We start from the raw sequence: 21,374 nt of genomic DNA on the forward strand, positions 1-21,374 counted from the left end.
ATTCTGGGAGGAAGTGTCAACTGCCAGGGCTTGGGGACAAGGGGTCTTGCTTTTCAGCTTCCAGGGTGTGGGAAGGGTCTGCTTCCCCACAAGGTTCTCACCATGGTCGATTCCCCAGTCACAGCACATGGGGCACATGCTGGGGGCTGAGGGAGACAAAAGTCCCTGTGTCGGTTTGCTAGGGCTGCTGTAACAAAGGACCACTGGGGGCATTAAGTCAGGAATGTGTTGTCTCATAGTTCTGGAGTCTAGGAGTCCGAGGTCAAGGTGTGGGCAGAGTTGGCTGCCTCTGAGGGCCGTGAGGGAGCCTCTGTTGCATGCCTCTCGCCCAGCTCCCGGTAGCCTCAGGCGTTCATTCCTAGACTTGGAGATGGCTGTCTTCTCTCTGTGTCTTCACACTGTCTTCCCTCTGTGCATCTCTTTGTGTCTAAATTTCCTGTTTTTATAAGGACACCAGTCATACTGGATCAGAGCCCATGCTAATAACCTCATTTTTAACTTGACTACCTCTGTCAAGACCCTATTTCCAAATAAAGTCCCATTTTGAGGTGGCGGGGTTTAGGACGTGAATGTATCTTTTGGTGGGGGGACACGATTCAGCCCATGACGGTCCCCTGCAGTAGCATGTTGGTTTGGCTTTTTGTAACTTCAGTTCACTTCTCAAGAACAGGATGGTTTCCTTTTTTTTTTTTTTTTTTTTTTTTTTTGCGGTACGCAGGCCTCTCACTGTTGTGGCCTCTCCCGTTGCGGAGCGCAGGCTCCGGACGCGCAGGCTCAGTGGCCGTGGCTCACGGGCCTAGCCGCTCCGCGGCATGTGGGATCTTCCCGGACCGGGGCACGAACCCGCGTTCTCTGCATCGGCAGGCGGACTCTCAACCACTGCGCCACCAGGGAAGCCCCAGGATGGTTTTCATCCTGATGGTTTTAGGAAGATATTTGTGTAATTGTCAATTTTTAAATTACGGAAATTAAATAAATCTGCTTTGCTGTTTCAATCATTCATAAGAATCAGTTAACAAGCTTCGGTTTGCTCTCAGCAATTTCTGTTGATAGGTTGGAGATTCAATGCGCTGCTTGCGGAGTGTCCCTGGCCGTGGGATAAATGTTTTTTCCATTATTAACTTTATTGTTGTGGTGCAAAAATCAGTCAGGACAGTGGGGCTGTTCTCACTGCTTTTGGACGGAGAAAACACTTTCAGCAAGTGGGCTGCATCAAGGGGCCAAATACCAATTTACAGCAGAGACCCGTCACCCCAGGCCCACCCGGGGGCGGCTGCTTCACCAGTCAGACCTTCTCCCCACACGTATTTGATGTCCCCGTGGTTTCCAGAAAAGACTCAAGTCGCACACGTGTTCAGCCTGACGTCTGGGTGCCTCTGCTGCAGCCATCTGGATTAGCTTTTCCCGTCTGGTCACCTGCGCCTTTGCTGTTGACTCCACTGTCTCGGGAGCATTCTTCCGAAGGCGGATGTAGGGCCTCGGTGGTGCCAGATCTCAAGTTCCCTCTTTCTGCTGTCCCTTTACATGTGTCATCTGCTTTTTCTTCCACATCTTCCCTCTGGGCCCAGCAGGCCAGGGAAAAAGAGCTCTGCTTTATAAACAGGAAAATGGGGCATCAGAGGCAGACAAGCACCCAGCAATTGGCATCCCTCTAAACAGGGAGAGAAAAGGGAGATTTGGGAATGGACCGGGCAACCCCCCAAATAAACATACGTGCAACTAAAGGAAGGGAAATGGCAACAGGGGAGGAAAAAACTCCTCACTTTCAGCGTTCTTTGGAGGGGGCTCCGTGCCCAGATGTCCAGCGGGGCCCCTGGCCCGGGCGGAGAGCAGCAGTGCTGAGTAAACAGGAAACGCCAGGAATCTATTTTTATTTGGTGCTGTCTTTACTTTCCCTTGTTTCAGTGGAAAATGAGTCTGCATTCCACAGACTTCTGAGTGCCCAACAAATAGAAGCGGAGACAGTGCCAAGGCTAAGGTTCCTCTGCGCTGATTTGGACCCGGTTCTCCTTTGCGGCGACCTTGGAAGGCTCGGCCTGGCAGGAAGCAGGTGGTTTGCTTTAGAGAAGACCCGAGGGAGGCAGCGGAGAGTGCCTGCGCCCGTGACAGATTTCTGTCCGCTCTGCAGCAGCCTGCTTCCCATCAGCCGTTGACAAGGGTCAGCCCCGCTCCTGGCCGGACACCATCTCCGGGGCTGACAGCGGAGGCGGCCACGCCACTGGGAGAGGATGGCCGTGGCCGCAAGGTCTGTGAGGACACCCAAACTGTTCCTGGAGGCCGAGCGAACTTGGCCTAGGGGTGAGGCCAGATACGGGGCTGCGGTGGGCTGGGGGGTGCTGGGCGGAGGGCGGGTGGTGCATTGCGGGGTTTTGCCCTAAGGCCCACCTGCTCAGATCTGCAGGCCCTGGAGACAGAGTCGAGGAATGAGGTATTTAAAGGGCTCTTTCGGGCTTCCCTGGTGGCGCAGTGGTTGAGTCCGCCTGCCGATGCAGGGGACGCGGGTTTGTGCCCCAGTCCGGGAAGATCCCACATGCCGCGGAGCGGCTGGGCCTGTGAGCCATGGCCGCTGGGCCTGCACGTCCGGAGCCTATGCTCCGCAGTGGGAGAGGCCACAACAGTGAGAGGCCCACGTACCGCAAAAAAAATAAAATAAAATAAAGGGCTCTTTCGTGGTTGAGCTCCCTGGTTTTTTCCCCTGTCTGTGACTGGGGGTGACTGATCTCTCTCTCCACGTTGAGACGGCTTCACGTGTGTCTCCAGCTCCCCACGGCATCCCTTTCTTCAGCCCCTCTCTCATTCAGCAGATGCCTCAGACATCCTTAAATCACCACATTTCAGGATTACTACACCTTTAAAAAAACAACAAGGGGAGCTTCCCTTTGGCGCAGCGGTTAAGAATCCGCCTGCCAATTCAGGGGACGCGGGTTCGATCCCTGGTCCGGGAAGATCCCACATGCCACGGAACAGCTAAGCCCGTGTGCCACAACTCCTGAGCCTGCGCTCTAGAGCCTGCGAGCTGCAACTACTGAGCCCATGTGCCACAACTACTGAAGCCCGTGTGCCTAGAGCCCGTCCTGCAACAAGAGAAGCCACCGCAGTGAGAAGCCCGCGCACCACAACGAACAGTCCCCACTCTCTGCAACTAGAGAAAAGCCCGCACGCAGCAACGAAGACCCAACGCAGCCAAAATAGATAGATAAAAACAAAACCAAAAAACAAAGTTATGATGTCATCAAGCCTGGGATCTACCAGTGACTTCAGGTCATTTTCTTGGGCCCACCTTCTTCTGCCTCCTGTCTGAAGACTCCCATTGAACGGGTCTGCATTATAATTTGAATACTCGAAAGAATGTCCTCCTGGTTTTCATGAAGCGTTTCTCCAGTGGGCTCATCCTTTCCCTTTCTGTGCCAGCAGCCCCATCTAACGCATGTCTTTTGGAAACTCAATGAGCCCTGGGAAAGTCAGGTTCTGGTGGTGGCCGGGTACAGATATGCTCTGCAGCCAGCTGGGAAGGGCTTGGCTGGTGTTTAAGTGTGCTCACGAGCGAAGGTGAGCCTCAACACACCTGGGCCTTCCCGACACAGGCCTGGGCCTTGGCTCTTTCTTGGTCAGCCCCTCTTGAGTCTCTGCTTCTCTTGCAGGATCTGCTTACTTGCCTTCCTCTGCTAGCAGATTTGGCTCTTAGCTCTTTTACTCCATGATTCCCTCTCCCCTATAACTTTAATTTACTAATAATTGGGGCTTGCTCATGGCCCTTAGCTGTCATTCTACCTTCACACCTTTCTAGGGAGCCTTCCAGCTTCAGCTCCCACTCCTAACTCCTTGGCTCTCTCCACATCACCCAATTCAGGTTCTGGAGGGTGCGGCTCTGGTTGATCCAGCTCATCCTCCTCTGGGCACAATTTTTATGCCCACAGGCCATCTCAGTGGTCACTGTCTAGCCTACGACCCTGTTGCACTTGGTCATTTCTCATAGGACGTGATGTGCCACAAGTGCAAAACTTGAATTCGATCATTATTTCTTGAATGTTTATTATGCCATCTGATGTCACTCGTGAATGACTAAGAAAGATACAGGGGAAATGTCTTTAAATTCTGATAGGTGAGCTTTTGAAAAGATACTGATGATGTCCTTAGGTCCACCCCACACCCCCAGAAATGAAGTTAGTGCCATCAATTTACTTCCCAAATCAAGTCCAAATTCTTGAGTCTCTATCAGAGCTGGCCACTCAAGGCCTTCTTAGCTGCCTTTCTAGTCCTATCGATCTGTCTTCCTCTTCATGTGACCCACGTTCCAGATGTTTCCCAAGCTTGCCTTGAGCTATTCAGCTTCTCTTTTGCTCACAGGTTTCCTCTAATGTCCAAATTCTACATGTGCTTCAGAGGCCAGCTCAATACCTGTGTTCCTTTCCTGTGGTTGTCCCAACAAATTACCAGTGGGTGGCTTAAAACAACAGAAGTATATTCTCTCACAGTTCTAGAGGCCAGAGCTGAAGTCAAGGTGTCAGCAGGGCTGTGCTCCCTTCAAAGGCTCCAGGGGAGAATCCTTCCTCACCTCTTCTGGTTTCTGGAGGCTCTAAGCGTTCCTTGGCTTGTGGCTTCAGGCTGTACGCTCTGTCTGTCTTCATGTGGCCTTCTCCTTTGGGTGTTTGTGTCTTTTCTGTTTCTTACAAGCATCCTCATTTTTAGATTTAGGGACCACCCAGGTAAGCTGGGATGATATCATCTCAAAATTCTTAATTTAATTACATCTGCAAAGATCCTTTTCCCAAATAAGCTCACGTTCATAGGTTCTAGCAGTTAGGAGGTGGACATATGTCTTCGGGGTTGGGGGCCGCATTTGATCCACTACAATCCCCAATTCCCTTGAAGGCTGTCACCCAGCCAAAAGTGACCCTTCTCCCTCTTGGGCTCCCATGCCCTTTATTCAAGACTCTTAAGGCCCTTTGACAGTCTACTGTGCAGTTTAGATATTTTGGTACTAGTGGTAAGGGTGTGGGTTGCAGAGGCGTCCTGGGTTCAAATCCCAGCCCTGCCACCTGCCAGCTGAATGGCACCTGTCAAGTTATCTAACTCCTCTTGCCAGGGTCAGGATGCTGTGAGGCGCCTGGGGTACACAGTTTAAGGGGGCCCTTATTCACAGGGCCTGCAGGTGCAGGGTTGGCCCTCTCTCTACCCTGAGGGCAAGATTCCCATGAGCTTCCTTACATTTTGTGCCCTAGGTGCCGCTCTTGCCTTACCCTCGTCCCTGCCCCGCCTCTTGCCCTGGTTTTTAAATCTGTGAAGTAGACATAGTGACCTCCCTGAGAGAGAGAGAGATTATGAGGACTAAATGAACGGCAGGAGTAAAGGACTTACACAGTAAGGGCTCAACAGAGGAAAGCTATCAGTTTTCTGACCAGACAGTAAGTTCCTGAAGACCTAGCCTTCATGTCTAATGTGTTTTTATATTTCTAATAACTTGAAACATATTACATTGAAAATAGTATGTGATCAATTATGTTTGAGTACATTAATGCATATTTGCTGCTTGAGGCATGTGGTAATTGGGTTAGTGTCTATAACCAGGCAGGCAATTCAAGCTTCAAGTCCCTAGATCAAACGTTCCTGAACTGATTCATTTCCTTTCGTTTAGTGTTTAGAAGGTTTAGGTGAGGTGCTTTGGACAGAAGGAGTAGAAGCCAAGACTCAGAAGATTTTCGAGGCTGGTTTTCAAATGAGAACCATGAAGGAAGAGGCTCCACCAGCAGGCTGCGTGCATGCTGGAAGGATGAGCTTGCGTCTGGATAGCAGCAGCTCAAATGTGCAAAGTGGCTTGTGTCCATGCATGCTGGTCCTTCAGGAATGGATGGGCTCCTTCTCCGTTATGCATTTGCCAGCTCCCTGGGAAGCAGATTCTTTCCTGGAACACGGAGGCTATCTTGCATCTTGCCTGGAACTCTGTGAAACTCCAGCTGCGTGCACCCCAAAACACCACATTTATTTGATATTGGGATTGATATTCCTCTTTTACATTGCGGTTGGGACTCATTAACTCTCAATAAGGACCGACACTGAAGGCGGAGTTTCCTCCCTTTGTAGCCAAAAAAAAAAAAAAAGTTTCCTTGGATGGGCCACAGCTCCTGTAACTGATTTGCTCTCCTGGCACAGGACAGCATGTTGTGTGGTACCCTGAGGCTGGTGAGAAAGGGGAGAGACTCAAGAATTCCTGGGTGGGAAGGTTCTTCCCTGCATTTACCACAATTACTAAAACACTACATTTAATAGCCCAAGACTGGTCTATATTTGCATGGAAACCACATATATGTGGAATTCTATTTTTTTTACTTCAAGATGGCCATAATAAGAGCCAGACGGTTGATGAATCTAACAATTAGAAGCAGCTTCTAAATTCCCCACACAGTCATGTTGGGTTCAATTCTGAGATCTTGTTCTAAAAGTTCAAACTGTGTGGTGTTTATCTAGCAACCTCACTAAAGCACTCATATTGGCTGGTGCCAGACATGTGCATTAGGTTTGCAGTTGCCCAGTTCAAGGACTGCTCTATAACCAGCCTTGGAATTTAAATAAAGCAGTCTGGAAGGGTGTTGGAAAGGTTCATTTTAATAACTGGTTATATTTACGTCCATAATATCACTATTAAATTGGCAAGCAGGAGGCAGCCTTCGGTGTGGCCGAGTGTATATAGTCACCACCCCTGGATGAGCTGTGTGCTTTGAAACAAGGAGCATAAAGAAGTTCTTGGCTTCAGGAATTTGGCTCAATGCTTCTATCCACTTGAGCCATGTCCACCATTGCACCTGCTTCTTCTGGAGCCAGACTTACACATTATCACCATTATTCTTCAATAGCACTGAAATTGCACTAATCTATGAAATCTGTCTCTTCCCTTTCTTTCTCTGCCACAAACCTGAATCTCCAGGAGCTTGTGGGAATGGGTTGCGGCGGTGGGGGGGGGGGTTGAAATCTACATTCTGGAATCACTGCTTGAGACATTTTTTTATTATATTTTTTTCAAGTGATTCTGGTGACGAAAGTAGTATAGTTACAGGGCAAGCAAACACTGAAACTGATAACAATCAGATGGTAAGGACCTCTGCTTTAATCTGCTACGTGAGAGGTAACTGCTACTCATTTCTGAGGCAATTATCCACTTAAGAGTGTGGGATTGGAGAGGCCCTTCCGATAGAGTTAGTGGTGCTCATAAAAGAACTGCTACCTTCAACAGAGAAGAATTTGGGCACCAATGATGAACTCATTGCTTTCATTTGTATCTTACGTAAGCAACAAGATCCTAATGTAAATATCAAGACATGGCTAACACTCCCATTGTATCCAGTTTGTTTTTTAAACTCTTGAATGCCCAAGAAGTAAAGAAGAAGCAGCACGGCAAGGGCAGAGGAGTCTAGACCAAGCGTTGGAAAACTATAGCCCACCAACTGGCCACCTCCTTCTGTAAATAAAATTTTACTGACACCAGCCACGCTCATTTGTTTATATACTGTCTATGGCTGCTTTCATGCTACAATGGCAGAGTTGAGTGGTTGCCACAGACACTGTATGGCCAACAAACCCCAAAATATTTACTCTCTGTGTCGTTACAGGAAGAGTTTGCAGACCCCCTGGTCTAGACAGTCAGATGAGTCAAGTGTTGGCTAAAGGTCCCCAACTCACAATGCCAAGAGAAGGACAGGGTTGGCTTTGGTTGTTGTCGTGCAGTGTGTAATTTAAAAAATCTTTACAAGTCAGTACAAGTAAATCTCCTATTCACCTTACCTTGGAGACGCAATATGGAAAGTAAAATTAGGTCTGAATATATTTTATATGTTACCTAAACTCCTGAAGCATTGCTGGATTGTGCAAATGTGCATGTCAATGTCATTTCTTACAACTTTTAAAAGATGCAAATGTTGGCGACCACTAAAGTATTGGCATTATGCAAAATTCTACAACGTGCAAGACCACGTGCTATAGCTATAAATATAGTCCCACTTCAAGTAAAACTCTTCTAATTATTTTCCAAATTTTTGAAACCAGTTTTAAGAGTCACCAGAAATCTGTAGTTTAAGGCACCAGACACATTTCTTAGCTGAGCCTTCCAATGCCAACATGTTGGACCAGGTTCAGTAAAACATGCCATAAATTATATGACTTATGTTATTTGAATTAATGGGACACTTTCCACAATGGCAGGAATTGTTACCAGGAGTTCAAAAGCCAGACATGGGCTCTAGATTATTATTCATACATTGGTGATGGATTTGAATCTCACCTTTGTGGCCCGGTTTGGTTGGTCTGGTCAGGAATGCAGGTCATGACAGAGAACAAAGATAAAAGACCCAAAGCAGTTAAGACTATAGTTTCAATAGTTCTGAGTTAAACAACCAAACAAATGCAGGACAATTAGCTGGAATAATATTGGACTGGCCTGTCAGAAGTCATCTGAAGGTTTTGAAATGTCATTAAGGAGGGGGCTTATTATTTGGTGTTGGTGATAATGAAAGCTAGCTCTTTTCTTCTCATTTAAATATTAGGAGATCATAAATAATAACAGATATGATTATGGACTCTACCTGCAAATGTACCTTAGTAGCTATGTCACTATGGCAGCGGAAGAGCCATTCGGGGTATGGTAGCACCTGGGTTTCCTCCCTAGACTTAGGTTGGACCCCTTGGCTGTGTTCTATATCTACAGATTTAAAAAGGCTGAAATCCAGTTCTCTAATCATAACTGTTCTTTTACCTAGAAGAATTTTATTCTAAAGCTTGAAGTAATGCCTTGAGGAAGAAACAGTGTTAGTGAAAATATCACTAAGAATTTAAATATGATTTTTGAGACGTGTTAAAAGTTAAAACATAAAAACCCACTTGATAAATTATAAGACCTAAACAAATAAAGGCATAGTAAATGAAGTATATGTATATGTATACTATATGAAGTATATAGTATATGAAGTTTGTCTTCAGTTTCAATTCAAGTATAATAGGATCATACAGCTGAAGAAAACATCACCATTCTATTACATCTTTATTTAAAAAATTGGTACTAATTCTTAAATTTTTCCTTTCTTAAGCCTAAAAAAGTCCACCAGTCAAGGTCTTTTGATTTTGGTATACCCCATCATAGAATGGGGTATAAATTCTAATTTAAAGACACCCTTAATTTTCAAAGGATATTTGTGATAGGGCTAGTTTTCAGAAAAGATGATTCACCACTCAATTTGGGAATAGGAAGGTGAAATGTTTTGGGGGAGGCTCATAAAAAGGTGTCTCAGGAAAAATGAGTGCTTTCAAACCTTTGGTTTAGGAGCGAGGTGCTGGGGCTAAAGTGTCCCCTTAAAACAAAGCAACTGACCTTGCAAGCTGTATGGGAAAAGCAACCGATGTGTTCCGCAGCCAAATCGTGAATGCACATTTTTGTGTGACATTCCTGTTTGGGCAGCCAGGCTCTAATTAAGATCTAGCCAGTTCGATGATCACTAGGGAGAGGTCCAGGGTGTGGGGGAACACTTCAAATCACATTCCATGAAAACATTAGACTGTCAAAGCTTAGGAAGTCCCTGATAGTCCATAGACATGGAGGTGGGGTAAAGGACTGAAACAAGTGGGAGCACATGTCAGCATAAAATAGCTGCTGACACAAATTGAACATGTGCAATTTTTTAAAAGGTGGTATCGAATAACAGGCCAGCAGCCATCCCTCTCGGCATTTCAGACCTCTTTCTTCTCTCCACTTGGGCTCTTTGTGGAGTCACTTCCATTAGGCAAAGTTCCATAGGATAAGCCGTTTGAATCTGGTTGTATTTTGTCCAACGTTTGTTTCCCTGTGGAGATAATAATCACAAAGAATCTTTTGAGCTCTTTCAGCAGAATAAGTCTTAATAAATTCTCCTCTATCTAGGCCACATTTTATTCCCTTTAAAAAATACTAGGTGGTCACCCTCTAAATAGAAGAGATAAAAGTCAAGGAAGAAAGGCCCACGGAACTCCACGCCCCTTGATGTGTGATCATTGCTGTCCACATGACCGAGCTGTCTCCCACCCAGGGTCTACCATGCTGAGCACGGAAATCAGGTTGGATCAGCCAGGAGATTAACATGAAGCATGCACTCATCACCAAACCTCTCTCCCCCGTGTTCTGTCTCCTTGTCCATGTTTAGTCTAACGCATATAACAACAGAGAAAAACAGTCTTTCATAGTGGCTTCTAAAGCTGTTACTGATCCTATGTATGGGGCCGTGTGAAATGAAAAATAGAGTTAAAAAGAAGTAAACTTTATTCCCTACCAAAGAGCCCCTAACCATACAAGGCATCTCTAACACACACCCTTGCCACGAATGCCAATTCTTGCACTGAGTGCTCTTAGCTGATAAGATGGCTCGAATGGGAAAGAGAACACAGAGCTCATAGGGCCATATTTTCTCAGTCGTAGGGATGAGGCTTTAATGGTTTTTGCTTCAAAGGCTTGGTCCTAGCAGAATGGTGGAGGAAGCTGTGAGAACATCACTGCTCCTTGTCTAGAAACCTATAGGTCACCCCAGATCCCTAGCAAAACTGGAGATTGTTGGGGGTGGTGAGCAGGGGAGGAGGTGGGGACACTGCAGCCTTTGTTCTGTTATGGCTTGTGTTGTCTACGTGACAGAATCTAGTTAGTCTCAGTGAGAGTGGAGAGCTGGGACAGCGATGCATCCGCTCTGGATGAATGAGGTAAGGAAGAGGGGAAGAAGCTCACATTCAGGTGGTCGAGACGAACGTCTCTCTTGGCCCTACGGTGCACAGGCCACCTCCGTCTGAGCACCTGACTTTCTGGCCTTAGATGTTCCCTGAAAGGCTCTCCAAGCAGCAAGGGTCTGTTCTTGCCACTCCTACTCCTTTCCCTACCCTTTTCCAACTTAAAGAAACCTAAAAAGGAAATTCGCAACATCATCCAAATCAAGAAAACAGGATCAGTTCCTTTCTAACCCCAGGGTTCTGTGCAAAGCCGAGAGTCAAATAAATGATTATTAACATTTACAGTTAAACTACCACCTCTGGTTTCATCATTAAATGTACATGTTTTTGAGGGTAAGAATTATGTTTTATATTAATTTAACACCCCAAATCATACAGCAATGATTAATTTATAAGGATAAAATTTTCTATTCTAAATTAAGGAATATACAGTTTTACCAGGGACATGTCCAAAATCAACGTAAGACTGTGGCAGATGTTCCTTTCCTCGATTTCTTGTGACCAAAACCACACCAAGGAATGACAGAAAACACCTGTAAGAATAATGGTAACAAACAACACAAGATCACTGAAAGAACACACAGTGTTAAATAACTGAATTCCATATTCTACAGGATGACATACATTCCACCGGTTTTATTCTTTCTGTTTCTCATGGTAGGCTGCCTAGAACTTGTCTTAATTGCTACAGCCAATAATATTTGTCCCCAGAACCAAGACCTGGGCAGCTTCCAATAAGTCTCTGCTTCAGGTTTTTACCATCTGGAGGCTAATTTAGGCTCTAAACCCTTTGGGTAGACACTAGGTCTCATTTTCTATCCATGCATGCCCAGACTCATTACTGGCATGCAACACGAGCAAAAAATAATTTATTCTTTAATTTTCTAAGATATTTTGTTGTCCTTGGCCATAAGAATAGTCATGGTTTCCAGATCCCAGAAGTTTAGCCTCGCCCAAAAATCTTATGAGATTGAATTCTCAAGATAGATGATTTTCTACACTGAAAATAGTCTGGGCTCAAGTTTGCATAACAATGGTCATGCAGGATACCACATCAAGAAGCAACTAAGCATTCATGGAGTGCCAGCTGGAACCAATGGAAGAATTGATACATTGGCGATATTTTGTCAGAGTTCTGCTCTCTGTTTGCCAGAATGCCAGCAGTGACTGTCCTCCAAATCTCTAGGCAGGGTTAAAGCTGGGCACCCAGACACAGGAGAGGGATGGCACCAATCTGATGTTATTAGGTCCAAAGGTAGGGATCTGCCCCAGTCTTGGTCTTTTGTTCTAGGTGATCCTAGAGGCATCTGTGGTTCCCTGATTGAGATCTAACCTAGGGGTTCCCAAGGGTGGGGTAGGTCTGAGAGAGTATAAAAATGTGGAGTAGCTACAAGGGCCAGTGGATTTACCTGGACTTTGTCTGGAAGAGAAAATCCCCAATGTTTCAGAACCCTCAGAGAGATACTTAAATCACAGAGACACTGAGCCCTGGGTAGGGTGTTAAGTTGAAAAATATGTTTCTTTTAGGAGCTCGGGGAACTGATGTTTCTTATATAATTTTCCAATTTTCTATGCCTCAGGTACAATGCCAAAAACCTCACATAAAAGTAATAGGATTTCACATACGTTACTTCTGAGACATTTACTCACCCAAAAAGATATATAAATATAGTGAGAAAAGCTGCACCAAGGAATTCCTGATAAAATATGATACCTACCATAGAAACAGAAGATAACATTAATTTTAGGGTAAGAATATTTACAATAGCTACATATTGTTTTTCAAATTAATATATTATTTTTTCTAAGTATAGTTACCCTTAAAATGCACATCCTGTAGTTTAAAAATATTTGCATGCCATACTAACATTTTCAGTGATTCCAAAAAAACACAGATTTTTAGACTTTATATAATGTAAGTATCATTATTAAAAAATCCGCACCATTAACATAGCTTTTGCCAACAGAAATTTCTTACCCAGTCCAAGGTTTGTCCCCCTGGCATGTGCAAGAAAACAAAACTCGAGTGATATTTCCCACCCACAGTTTTAAGCCTGGGGTCAGCAAGCCTGACCTGTGCATCTGGGTGGACTCTGGGCCTTTGACACAGCGCTTGCACTTCCGGCCAGATGCTCCCCATGCTGTCAGTCTTGGCAACACCCTGCGGTTTGTGGGTCTGGCACATGCTCATTCAGGCAGTGGAAGTTGCTGATGTGCTACCCCAGCTCCATTTCTCACTGCCAACCCCTCTCCCATCTCCTTCTGGGTGAAGGGAAATGTGGATGTGTCCTTTACTCTGATGAGATTTTCTTCTCTCCTTGTTAGTCTCAATGATTTCCTCTTGGGCTATGGTCCCAAAGCCCTTGTAGAGTTTTTACTAAATAAGTTATCTTTAAATTATATATTACTTGGAATCAAATTTGTGTGTGTGTGGTGTTAGCCTTGCTACCCTGTGGACAAGTATTTATTGAGAGTCCTAAGTGCCAGCCACTGCTTAGGTGATGCAGATACCACAGGGAACAAGACAGGGGCTTTCTCAGTCTGAAGTCTATCTCCTCACCTAGAGGATAAACTTCCTACAGGAATAAGCCATGTCCCATTCTGATGAATATTTGTTGAATGAATCAACACTTCTGAAGCATTTTTCCATGTTATTACACATTTCCTTGTGATCATTTAATGTTTTCTTGTTATTCTGAGCTGGTGCCCCATAATATTCATTTCTTGAAGGACATTTTAAATTGTTTCAAATGTTTTGCTTTTGTAAAGTGTCAATAAACTTCTCTACATATTTTTTTCCCAGTATTTTAGGATTTTTTGTTGTTGTCGCTTTAAGAGGAATTTCTGTTAAAACAGAGCAAAAACTAAAAAAAGTGTAGTAAAATACACATAACATAAAATTTACCATCTTAAACATTTTAAAGTTTACAGTGCAGTTGTGTTAAGTATACAGTCATCACTTGGTAACCACAGGATTTGGTTGTAGGACCCCTCCGTGGATACCAAAATCTGAGGATGCTCAAGTCCCTTATATAAAATGGCATAATATTTGCATATAACCTACACACATCCTCCACAAATATTTAAATCATCTCTAGATTACTTATAATACATAATACAGTGTAAATGCTATGTGAATAGCTGCTATCATGCGGCATATTAAAATTTTGCTTTTTGGAACTTTCTGGTATTTTTGGAGGGGAGGGGATATTTTCTATCCACTGTTGGTTATATCCACAGATGCAGAACTGTTGATATAGAGGGCCAACTATATTCATATTGTTGTGCAACCAATCTTCAGAACTTTTTATCTTGTAAAACTGCAACTCTATACCCATTAGACAACTTCCCCATTTCTGCCTCCCGCCAGCCCCTGGCAATCACCACTCTACTTTCCATTTCTGTAAGTTTGACTACTCTGGATACCTCATATAAGTGGAATCATACAGTATTTGTCCTTTTGTGACTGGCTTGTTTCACTTAGCATAATGTCCTCAAGGTTCATCCATGTTGTAGCATGTATCAAAAATTCTTTCCTTTTGATGGCTGAATAATATTCCATTGTATGTACACACCACATATTCTTTTTTTTTTTTTTTTTTTTCTTTTTGCGGTATGCGGGCCTCTCACTCTTGTGGCCTCTCCCGTTGCGGAGCACAGGCTCCGGATGCGCAGGCCCAGCGGCCATGGCTCACGGGCCCAGCCGCTCCGCGGCATATGGGATCCTCCCAGACCGGGGCACGAACCCGTATCCCCTGCATCGGCAGGCGGACTCTCAACCACTGCACCACCAGGGAGGCCCCACACCACATATTCTTTATCCATTCATCTGTCAATTTATGTTGCTTCTGACATTTGGCTACTGTGCATAATGCTGCTATGAACCTAGGTGTACAAATATCTGTTTGAGTCCCTGCTTTCAATTCTTTTGGACATATACCCAGAAGTAGAATTGCTGGATCATACGGTAATTCTATGCTTAATTTTTTGAGGAACTGCCATAGTGGCTACACCATTTTACATTCCCACTAACAGTGCACAAGGGTTCCAATTTCTTCATATACTTGCCAACACTTGTTATTTTATTTATTTATTTGCTAGTAGTCATCCTAATGGGTGTGAAGTGGTTTTGGTTTGCATTTTCCTAATGATTAGTGATGTTGAACATCTTTTCATGTGCTTGTTGGCCAAGCACAAGTACATCTTCTTTGAAGAAATGTCTTAATCAAGTCCTTTGCCCATGTTTTAATTGGGTTATTTGTTTTTTGTTTTTGAGTTGTAGGATCAAAGAGTAGAAACATTTTTAAGGCTCTTGATAAAAACTATGACACTCAGTTCTAGGAGGGCGGTACCATGGAACCCGGCTCCACGAGACTGCCTGCACCACTTCAGCCTTGTCAGCATTGATTACTGAGATAAAAAGAGCAAAACAAAAGCTTTACTAATTTAGCAGGCAAAATACGGTATCTCATTTTCGTTTCAAGCTATATTTTTTGATGGGGGCAAAGAGGAGAAGTAAGTCAAGAAGCTTCACCTCCATTCCACACTTCAGTAACATCAGGTGAACTATTATCACTCCCAGAAAGTTCCAGCTTCCCTGATTCATCAATTACTTGGTGTGCTAAGTATTCAGATCCAGCCCTGTTGGTCCTCCTATAAAACCTTCTTTTCAGGGGAACTACATGTTTTACACATCTTTAGCACAGTCATCTTAATTACTATGCTGTATGTCACGCCTATAAATGTTTTTGGCCTTGCTCTTTTCCTTTTTCAATATTTCTGGGGCACACAAGTGTACAATCTTTTGTTACTTTCTTTTGTCAACAAGCATAAAATGCTAAAAAAAATTAGATGTTTCCGGATAAAATCTTTCTCTTTAAAAGTATGTTTCAATTTTGGGAAACAGAAAATGCATTAATTACATTAAAAAATTGCCCCTTGGCAGTCACCCTGTTTGCCATGAAATAAAAAAGATGTGTCCATTAGGCAACAGATAATACCTAATTACCTTCCAAATACATAAACTTTGCATTGGGAAATGAAGTCCCAATATGACAAGGTAGTAAGTACATCTAATAAGCCAATGAACTAAGGTATACCAGTACCAAACTTACCAATGATATACCTGAATCTACTGTATTTTTGTTTGGACCAAATTTCAAATTTATACTTTTTTAACACTATTGTGTCTGACATACTTAAAAAATTAATCATAGAAAGAAAAAAACTACAATAGTAGAAAAATAGAGGCCAGAACAGCAAAGGTAGTAGTTTCTATTCTCATCTGTCTGGCCTTCCCTGGAACACTGGATTCACTTTTGGACTCCTCTCTCTGATGCAGGTGGTGAGGACCAGGGAGGGAAGAGTTCATCGAACTGGGGATGTTTGGTCCAGAGACAGGACACAAGAGGACCTGCGCTTTGATTATCAGAAGGGCTGGCAAGGAGAAGACTCCAGAAAGCAGAACTAAGATGAGCATCTGGAATTCACAGGGAGGCTTATTTCAGTTCCAATACAGGGGACTACTTTCTAATAATTAGAGCTCTCCAAATTATTAGAGTGATTCAAACCAGGACTGAACTGTCTCGGGGGACAGAGAGCACTGGGGAACATTCACACAAAGTAGAATAACCTCTCCTAGAGGACGTTATGGAGGAAGTTCAGACACTGGGTGGTAGCTAGGAGGATGTGGGTTATACATTCCTTATAACTAAAATATTCCTCGATTTTCTCATTACTCTGAGGGAGACCTCATTTATGCTTGTTATGGGGATCGAATCACCTCAGCGTAGAAAGCCAAAACTCACCTGCAATAATGGCACTGATTGTAAAGAAAGTATGGTTAATGGGCACCACCGTCGCTGTATTGTAGAGTTTTGTGGCTTGATTCAGGAGCCTAGAGCAGAAGGCACTTACTGAAGCTCTGTCTTTAAGAGATGCTCAAAAATAAGTTAACAATAACATCGAGAAATGCATGTTCTTTAGCTACAACTACAAAGGGAAAGGAAGTGCAGTAAAAGGGCATTTCCAATCAGCAGTCATAGCTTATATGCATCTGATGTATGAGATCAGATGTCAGGTTTTACGGTCTGTTTAAACCAACAACAGTAACAATGAAAAGCAATTAATCATATTTGGAGGCCACAGAAGTTTGAGTTGGAAGCGATTCAAGCTGCTGGACCAGTATCACACTGGGGCTGATTCATTAGGATAGACTTTAGAACCTGTTAAATATCATATCTGGGGAATGGTATAGCTATCCCTTGACATGCCACGTGCCAAGAAAGAAGATGGAGAAGTAAAGGAATGTTTAATGTTTCAAAAACAATGCTCAGCCCTCCAGCTGCAGAGCACATGTGGGAGCTCAGCTTCCCACTTTGGCCGCCAACATGGTTCAGGTTCCCACAACTGCACTGTGCAGCCCTGTCAGGGACTAGACCTTTGCTGAAGCAGTGCATTGCATTGACATCACCTGGGCACTTTAAAAAGCACTAATGTTTAGGTCCTATTCTAGAGCAATTGAAAAAAAATTTGTGAGTAGAGCCCAAGTGTTCCTCTATGTGTGTGTGTACATGCATGTGCACACATGCATGTACACAGGCATGTAAGTATATATGTGCATGTATACATATATGTACATACAAACCTCCTCAGGTAATGAATTGTAATGGGAAGCCAGGGCTGAGAACCATGGTTCTACAGTTCTAGTGTGGTCACATAGTTCTAGGGTGAGAAGTGCAGGGACTGAAACAAGGGTGATAGGAATGTAGTTTACCTTCAGTTGTATCTGAATTCGTGAAGCAGAGTTTAAAGATAATGATGCTAATCACTAAATTCTGAAAGCTATTGTAACTGTACCGATTAATTCAGAAGAGAGATGAAACAGAACAGTTTCATGATTCAAGTGTTAGATACACACTTGGTCTTATAAACAAACAAAAGAAACAGTTTGTTTATGACAAATGAAACAGTGACAGAACATTGGATTTCTCCTGTAACACACTCCTTGTAACAGGGTCCATATTCAACCCGTAACAATTAGACTTGACTTCTAGCACCTAAGGAAGGAGCTGCTCTCCTCCAAAATTTGGGCTTTGATTTCCTGGCTGGCACTGGGCTGCTGCTCAGTTTTGGGGTAAACAGAAAACTCTCTGGTGGACTCAGGAGAACCTAGCAGCAAAGGCAAAATCATGATGTGAAATGGAGGGGAAGAGATTGGAGCAGATGGAGGTGGGGGGAGAGAAGAGCAGAAATTAAAAATGTTCCATATCACCACTGTGAGGTCCCAAGAGAAATGTAAAACAATCATTCTGCAATCCCGTGGGTGCAAAGAAAATTCTGGCTAAAGATGCAAAGTTTTGGGGAAAGGATTTCCCTCCCGGCCAAACGTCTGGTTTTGTCCATCTCTGGGCAATTAATGAGTATGAGCTAAGAAATGAAGGTGAAGGGTTCATGTATTTCCTATATTTAGAATGAAATCCTGGATGTGGACCTGCCCCTTTGATTTATTGCTAATGACAACCTGTGTGCAATGGATATTAATTACAAGCAGAAGAGCATCAGGAAAGTATCAAAGTGTACTTAGCTGGATTATGGCCACACTTTAGAACTCACAAAACATGAAGGCAATGCTTCGTAAAAACTTATTATTGGATGTGAAGGATAAAGCCAGGGATATTGGCTGAGGATAAGCATAGACCCCTCACCCTTAGAAATCAGTTGCATCTAATTTTAATTATCATCTGAGGCCAATAAAGATTAATGGTCAGAGAAGCACAGGAATATTGAAAGAGCAGTGAGTATGTAAGAGCTAACTTACTTGACTTGGAAAACACAAGATGCTATCATGATGATAAACATGATATAGAAGATGGGATAAGTTAGTTGCATTTTATCCGTCACAGAAAAAGCGATCATGCCTGAGACGGCTTTTACTGAAATAACAGTCAATGAGGCTGAAAAAGAAAGCACAAAACACAAATAAAATACATATCTTTGATAGAATTCCAAATAAGTATCTTTACTTTACATGGTAGAGTAGTAAATACCCCTATTATGCTTTAAGAATGAAGACTGCCCTGAGAGGTGTAGGGTAGGTTGTGATGCCAGCCAAGCAGTAGTCCTGTTGCTCAAGCTGTGGCCTTTCCATTTGCTTAAATCAGCTAAAGATCTGCTGTGTGACTGAGTGCTTATCTTTGGAGCAAGATGCTTATTTTCCAGCCCTCACTGTTGAAAGGATGCTGTGGAGGCTATAATTACTAGTAGAAGGGAAAGGAAGAAAATAATGAAGGGAGGAGATAAGAAAAGGCAGATTGCCCCTGTGACATTAATGGGAAAATAACTATTAAACTATACTGAAAAAATTTAAAGCCAAATAGATGAGAAGACTGGAAAGTGAAAAGCAACTCACTCCGTGAGTTTACTAAGAGTTCTACTAAGTCTACGTATGAGCCCTTTTGTTAGTAAACGCCTAGAAGTTTTCATTAAAAATATTTTTTGACAAGGACGTTAATAGTAAGCAGGACAGAGCTGTGCATTCATTTCTCAGAGTCGACCCTAAATCTAAGATTTACACAAGCAATGTCTGTTTATTTTCTATGCTAAAGAGGAACTTATCACTATGAGAACAAGTTCCTCATATGTTTCAAACAGCAATGAGGAAAAAGTGATTTGATAAGGTTATGTTAGAATGAAAGCAAGGAAGAATTTTCTGGAAACACAGTGTTTCTGTAGGAAGAAGAGAGTTTTCTTTTTGTCTTAGGTCTCTTGAAACTACTGTTGCATATAATTCCATAATTTAGCTGAAACCCACAGAAAGTTAAAAAATAATTTTTACATGAAATCAAATATCTGTAAGTCAAAGGCAGTGTGAAGAAGAAATACTATCTTTGATCTACTTGGTCGTAATATATCTGAGCTTTATTCCTTTTAGCTTTTGAAAAGGATATATATATATATATATAATGTTTAAAATAGCAGGTGATGGCCAACTAGGAAAAGCCTAGTTTTCCAAAAACTAAAATATACTTTGACTTGAAGGATACCAGGGCGTACTTCCAAATTAGGCATTTTCTTTCTGTTAAAAGTCATAATTAACAGAGGAGACCAGGTGATAAATTCTAAAAACAAACTCCCAATCTGAACAAAGAGGCCCTTACAGCTGGGCCCTTCTTCACCTTAAATGTTTTTTGACTTGGTCATTTTACATATTTTCTATAGATTATGAAAATAGTCATATTTTAGCTCATCTAGAAATGTAAAATACCTATAGACATGTATGTCACTTGATGGTTTAAGTTTATAAGGTTAGCTCTTGAGGGACCTTGATTTCCTCCTAAGCACTTGGCTTGAAATTAGAGCACAATGTGGTGATGGGCTTGTGGTCTGAACAGCCAGGTTTCCAAAGGAGATCATTCACGGAGAAAGAGTTGAACACACTGTTTCCTTCGCCTCAGAACCTCAGGGTAGCAAAGGCCACCTAATTCAACCACCATCTGATGTTAAATTTACTTAAATACAAAATAAAAACAAAACTAGAATTCTTTATTAAACAGCTAAACCAACTATCAGTTGCTAGAGTTAATCACTATATTTTCAAAGCATGCACAATCACCACCTAATTAATCACTGTTTATTGTATTTCTAAGCTGGTGTTGAGTACTTCTAAATTTTTTTGAGGGCGGGGGTGGTTAATGAGGATGGGTGGGAATACCAAATTGTAATGCAGTATCATTCTAATGCTGTAGATGTAAAAGTAGAAAGTACTTACATATGCACAGAAAAAATGGCTAGAAGAAACTACATCAAGATACTATTAGTGGCTATCTCTAGGCAATGGGATTATGAATAAACTTTAAACTCATTTTTTTAAACTATAAAAAGTATACATGCCCACTTACAAAAATTTGGAAAATGCAGAAAAGTCTGGAAAGAAAAATAAAAATCACCTGTAATCTCAACACTCATCCCCAAATCATTTTTAACATTTGAGACTCTGTAGTTACTTTTCTATCACTAAGCACAAACATATTATAACATGTGAATCATACAGTATATACTACTTAGGAACCAATTTTCCATCACCATTAAGTATTTTCTATGCCAGTAATTATTCTTCTAAAGTATGATTTTTATTGGCTGGAGAGTAAGCCTTTGTATGAATGGGAATGCCTTTTGGGAATTCCTTACTCTTGGATATTTTGATTGTATCCATTTTTTTGGTATTAAAAATGAAACTGTGATGAATGTCCTTGAATACAAATCTTTGTATATCATTCTGCCAATTTCTGTAGGAAAATCACCTAAAGGGCAATTACTGTGTTGACAGCCACTGTTCTTCTGAAATCTATTGGTAAACTATCTTCTACAGAGGACCAGACACACTCCCATAATATTACGCTGCAGTGCTCAATTATATGAATTTTAATATTTTATATTAAAATATTTTATATTTTCTTGTTGTCTTTCTCTGTTTTCTTAATTCTCAGCAGTAGACATGTATTATTTTCATCATTATAACAGTACGATTTTTGCCCAACATTAATTATGCTGACCCATGTTTAAAAGTCAGCCTTCTCAGTTTATTCCTAGTTCTTCCTCAGAACTGATTCTTGGGTTTATTTATTGATCCATTGCTTTTCTGC

At 42.6% G+C, this 21,374-nt stretch overlaps 1 protein-coding gene across 2 annotated transcripts in view; it reads right to left on the reverse strand.

The window, feature by feature from the left end:
* Positions 1–8,632: 8,632 nt before the first annotated feature.
* Positions 8,633–21,374, reverse strand: part of NIPAL2 (NIPA like domain containing 2) — a 71,998-nt gene continuing 59,256 nt past the window's right edge. For both annotated transcript variants that reach the window (XM_081258762.1, XM_081258761.1), the window contains 5 exons: positions 18,551–18,686; positions 16,539–16,627; positions 12,382–12,445; positions 11,170–11,264; positions 8,633–9,824 (listed from right to left, as the gene is read on the reverse strand). In XM_081258762.1, coding sequence (XP_081114888.1) covers positions 9,712–9,824; positions 11,170–11,264; positions 12,382–12,445; positions 16,539–16,627; positions 18,551–18,686 — 497 coding nt within the window. In that variant the 3' untranslated portion in view covers positions 8,633–9,711. The remainder of the gene's footprint in view (positions 9,825–11,169; positions 11,265–12,381; positions 12,446–16,538; positions 16,628–18,550; positions 18,687–21,374) is intronic.

The sequence above is a fragment of the Mesoplodon bidens genome (assembly GCF_964165515.1).
Source record: "Mesoplodon bidens genome assembly, chromosome: 16".
In the NCBI taxonomy this organism is placed as follows: Eukaryota; Metazoa; Chordata; class Mammalia; order Artiodactyla; family Ziphiidae; genus Mesoplodon; species Mesoplodon bidens.